The 5,629-nt window shown below is 40.1% G+C and overlaps 1 protein-coding gene and 1 pseudogene across 1 annotated transcript in view; one reads left to right on the forward strand and one right to left on the reverse strand.

Annotated features, from left to right (window-relative positions):
* Positions 1-211, forward strand: part of LOC109847973 (keratin, type II cytoskeletal 1-like) — a 4,626-nt gene extending 4,415 nt beyond the window's left edge. Inside the window, exon 9 of the mRNA XM_020417205.1 lies at positions 126-211. Coding sequence (XP_020272794.1) covers positions 126-211 — 86 coding nt within the window. The remainder of the gene's footprint in view (positions 1-125) is intronic.
* On the reverse strand, positions 959-3,866 carry LOC109851066 (annotated as a pseudogene).

Here is a 5,629-nt window from a genome sequence, read left to right on the forward strand (position 1 = left end):
CTACGGTCGCGGCAGGGGAAGGACGGGCGGTCGCGGAAGGGGGAATCAGGCCGAGTGAAAGTGCAGGTGGTGGTGTTGGTACTGCAATTGTGCTGTCATGATGCGTGCTTGTTTTCTCTTTTTAGGGGAAATAGAAGTTATCAAAGGACTTGTATCGCAATTGTCTAAATGTGAGGTGAGCTCTATTGTGTTGCTAGGGTTATCTGTGTGAATGGATACTTCGCCGGGCCTTGTTTGTTTGCTTGTTTCCCATGGCTGCTACAAGTACACCTAGAGTCATGCAACGTTCATCTTCTTTTTCTTGTCAACTCATTTTGGAATGTATATGTTACCATCTTCCTCCAGCGAGGTTCATTTTACTGTTGTATTTTGTTGAGACAATCGACTCATAATGTTCTCTGTGGCGGTTGAACGTTTGCTTGTTGAAAGAGGAATTTATCCCCCAGTTACGCGTTCTCTGCATTTGACGAGTGTCAATGAGATTGTTGATGTTCTTCGGAATTGATGATGAAAATCATAATATGAGAACAAATTCGTCTTCAGAAACAGCAGGGTAGGCTTTGAGCGACTCCAGCATTTTCTCCTCTTTGAATCTACCGTCTAATTTGTAGACGATGAATGCTATCCATCTGCAGAGCTTCTTAATCTGTGGTTAGACTCGTTATATTATTCTGAAGCATAATGAGCCAAGAGGGTCCAAGCGAGCCCCAGAGCACCTGTTAGTTTCTAAGGTGAAGCTTGAAAAATAACTCTTTGACATCTTCGTGGACCGCATCTTGTGATTGATAGCCCCTGGAACCGTGAGATAACTATCATATGCAGGAATATCACTCTTTAAGAGAATGAGCCTGAGCTTCAGCCGATCGAACAACACAGCAGTGAAAAGAATGTACAAGATAAATGGCAACAAACCCTATCATACTGGGGCTATACCCGTTCGTTCGGAAGAACAAGGAACGACGACAAAAAGAACACGTTAATAAAGTATATACTAATTCGTCAAATCATATAGGAGTGCCAAGCCACAGTCAAGAACAAAGAAGACTCCATATATAGTAAACGATACACGACTATACTTGAAAGCACCAGCAGCACAGCACCACAGACTGAGCAAATGCACAAAATGGAGATGTTATCGAGATTCAGTGGCATTTGAAGCCATGGCAAACAGACAAGATGATGATGAGAATCAAAGCGACGATGATGCCCAACACAATCAATTTGACCTTCATATTCTGGAACCACATCTTCCTCCTCATCTGTGTTCCCTGCTGCCTAAAATCCTGTGCCTGCAATTGTATGTTACACCCTCATTAAAAGGGATAAAATGATATAGCAAGCCTCAACTGGACGATGAAAGATAACTATTTACAAACCTGAGAGCGAAGGTTCTCTGTTTTGTCCACAAGGAGCTCAATTTTCTCCCCACGATCAAGTACCTGAAGATCACAAGCAACCAAATGGTATGGTTTAAAAGAGCACGCTCTGTGTGGAGCAGCTTAAATCTCAGAAATACATTTTCAAGAAGTCGACCGGCTCCAAATGTTTAAGCTCTACCTTTTCAATGTTTTCCATCATCACTCCTTTCACTTCTGTCACCTGAGCCTTCACCTTGGCAAGCTTGCTGATCTCCTCCGGGTGGTCCACACAGTACTGCATGTGCTCTTTCAGTTTTGGCCTGAAATGTTGTTAAGAAATAGTCACAACGACCGGACATTTAACTATATTTATTTTTATTTAACATAAAGGCATAGCAGTAAGTTTTCTGCAGCTTAAATCATCGGGAAGAATAATGCATTTACCCAAATTCCCGATTAAGACTGTTTGCTACAGCTGTTGCAGCTTTTCCACCGCCATATCTTTTGGTGAAGTCTTCCTTAACTCTCTCGAGGAATGCAATGGGTAATTGTCTACCAGCTTCCTCCACTGCAACAACACAGTATGCTGCACAACCAAAGTAAATAAGATACTCTTGTACGAGCATGAAAAAAAAGTAGTACCGATCATAGCATGATTATATGCATATTTATAATTGTAAAATCTTGAAAAGCCCTTCCGACCGTATTAGAAATACTGATTAGTGAGACCTAGCAACAAGGTGACAAAGATCACTCTGTGAAAGAAGGTTGCCAAAGGAAAAGAAAAGCCTATTGTATCGTATAGGAAGTAAAACGAACAATCTTTTCAACAATGACAGAAACTTAATCATAGAAGATTTGCAGTTTTCCATGTGCACACAGGAAATAGCACCATGGTCGTCAAAGCTCCAAAACTATCACCTCAAGAAACACGAAGGACAAGTGATCTTATGATCCACAGTTAACTTCAATTTTGTTTGTATTACCTTAATTTAGTTAGCAATCTAGCCAAAAAAAAAAAAAAAATCATCAGCATCGACTGAATTCATCAGCAGAAAAGTGTAAACTGGAAACTGAGGTAAATAGGTATTATGTTTAAGGGTGCCAATGAGCCTAGACAGGTGGATTATTGAGCTTTTTTGTTACCCAACCGAGGCACAGGGTAGATCCTTTTACTAATAATGCATTTCAAAGACAAATGCTTATATTCTTTTACTAGAAATCATTTTCTATACAACGTAAATTTGATTTTCATCTCAGAATTTTCATTTCAAAAGCCATACTTAAGGCATTATCACTATGATTAAAAATAGGCAATTGGAGGGGCTTCACCTCGCCCAAATATAAGCGCACAAACCCAGCAGCTAAATACAAATAAAAATCAGTCTCCACACAGTCAAAGGCTATCGATAGGTCAGTGCTGAACTGGGGATATCATAAAATCACTGCAAGATTCCACACAGTCCTTTGAAATCAATTAAGATTCTAATATCAGCTAGAATCAACGTCCAGCTGTATCAATGTCACACGTACATTCACCGCCTAGAAGAAAAAAGAATCCAGTGGAATCTGCAAATTGTGGCCTACACAACGACAAGAAACACTTCATCCCAAAGTCCCGAGGTCGGCTACATGAAGCTTATTCTTTCAGTTAGTCATTACTCTATCCCTCTTAGTTGCTTCCAACCAAGTTCTCTCATGTCCTTTCTCCATTGATTATAAAATAGCAATTCTGGCCTAACTACTGAAGATAACGAATCACTCACCAACGCAGTATCATCAGAGTTTCAATCGGGAAGCTGCAATACTCGCTATCCCATTACTCAAAAGTATATAGACCGGGTCGGCTCTAGAAACAACATGATCACAACTAGCAAGCAAGCAGTATCCAGTCTAAAACCTCATAAATTAAACATTTTGGAGCCATTTCTCCGCAGAGAGAAGAGAACCATAATTGGGTGGAAAAATTCTCACAATTTTTTTTTTCTATGACTCAAGGTCTCGGAAACAAATACCCACAAACAAAACCCGACGATGATAATGGCAAAATTAATCACAACCGCCTCCTTCTCCTCCCTGCCCTAATCCTAAATCTGCCCCAAATTGAGTCCAAACCCCCAGATCCAACCAAAAAAAAAACCCCAAAATGGAAACCCTAGAACGCCAGACCAAATCAAGAATCGGATCAACAGGAAACTCACTGAACCCGTCGTCGACGAGGTAGTTGAAGGTGTGGCCGTCGCAGTTGTAGGTGAACTTGTTGCTGGTGGCGGGGAGCTTCTGGAGGCACTGAGACGCGACGCCGGTGAAGTTCCCGCTGAACTCGGTGAACTCCGCGAGGATCGCCGTCCCTCGAGCCACGAAGCTGTAGATCAACTTCTGCTGCCCCATCCCGAAAAAACCCTAACCCTAGATTTCCGGTTCCTATAAAATAGAAATCGCAGGGGATTATAGAGATAGAGAGAAAAGGGGGCAGGAACGGGTCGCCCTTTTTTTTTTTTTTTGTTTCCTCGCTTTGTTCGCGAGGGTCAAATTTATGGGAGCAGGAGAGAGAAAGAGGAGGAGAGTTTCAAATTGTAGCATTCGGAGGGGCTAATTTGAAATTTTTTGAATAGTGATGTGAAGGGGCCCTGTCTTGTGAGGAAATTACGAATTTGCCAGCCCCGCGCCTTTAGACAGGGATTTTTATTATTATTATTATTATAATAATAATTGAACGAAGGAATATATCAGCGTCGTGAGGAACGTCACATCACGATGTGAGGTGTACGGATGCCACAAGATTAGCATATTGTGCCCATCTTTAGAAACATGGAACCTGCTACTTTAAGCCTAAAAAGCAGAGCCTTGGACATAAATAAACCCCCGTCGATGTTACAGTAAAATTTTCAAACATTATAAACCACTGTTAACTCTACGACGACAAAAACAAACACTGTTCGCTTGGTACGATGTGTCACGCCTCTGCCCCCCCTGCCACGGGCAAGTCGTCAGACCCACCGAGTGTAACGCACTGTTTTTGACTGTCAAAATCGACTAGTCGACGTTACACTTGAGTATTTGGCTTTCACTATGTATATACTCTTTAATTTCTCATTCTCCCACAAATGTGGGACTAATTTTTTTTTTCCGCAATGTCGCTGTCAGTGGGATGTCACAACGTGAGAATCGAGGGAGATAATAATGAAATACGAACTGAGGAACGAAACAGAATTAATGTGAAAATGGAATACTAATTTTTATTCTCACGTTTCGCTGTAATTTATAAAATAAAGTAGAAATGATTGTATTTTGAAATTTTATATATTTGTGAAAATGGAATACTCATTTCATTCGGAATACTCATTCGCACATTAAGCTGGAATTGATAAGAAGTGAGAGTGGATATTCCAACTTTAAAAAATATGTTGTGTTTGGCAGGAACGAACGAGAAGTGAGAATTAATATCCCATTCTCACTCGTTCCCGCGTTCCAAACGATGTATTAATGCTATAATAAAAAAAAATATCGGAAAACCTGTTTATGCTACACTTTAAAATTTGAACTATGAAAACACAGTTTATAATACAACATTAAAAATTCGAAACTAAAGGGCGTAATTCACTCCACAGTAGATTTGGGTGAAAGCTGCGTCTTACTGTTTGGTTGTTCCAAACTTAATTTAACATTAGGTCGTGCTTAACACGGGATTAACATTAGTTTATAATGATAGAAGGTTTTTGCTTGGATCCAAGACCAAGATTGCGTGTAAATTTTGCAAGAAATCGATCGATTTATGCTCTCATTCGGGTGTTCCAAACGAAAAATTCCTCTAGATTCTCTGTTCAGATGTGCACCTATACTAAAATTTTCTAGAGCGAAGCGTCTTTGACTAGTTCATATATAGGAAACCATGAACACAGGAGGGAGAATTTTTTTTTTTTTATAATGTCATCAGGCTTTCAAAAATTTATTCAGATGCCGCCTCTCGGTCTTCATTTCGACCGTTGACAATTTCGACGGCTTTGCTTCCTCCCACCTGCATGAAAATTTTTAATATTACACCAGCTCTCTAGACTATTTTTCATTTGAATACTGAATACTAATTACAACACGTTTCAATTTGAACCTGACGTGAACAAATAAATGAAACACGATTCATAACAAAAACAGATAATGAGAGCATTAACCAATGATAACAAACAACTACAACCGGCAAGAATATGTGCAAATGGGCTTGAGGCTATACACGCATACCGAACACTCTAGACACAAAAAAAGGGGGAAAGAAA

This window comes from Asparagus officinalis, chromosome 7 (genome assembly GCF_001876935.1).
Source record: "Asparagus officinalis chromosome 7, Aspof.V1, whole genome shotgun sequence".
Classification (NCBI taxonomy): Eukaryota; Viridiplantae; Streptophyta; class Magnoliopsida; order Asparagales; family Asparagaceae; genus Asparagus; species Asparagus officinalis.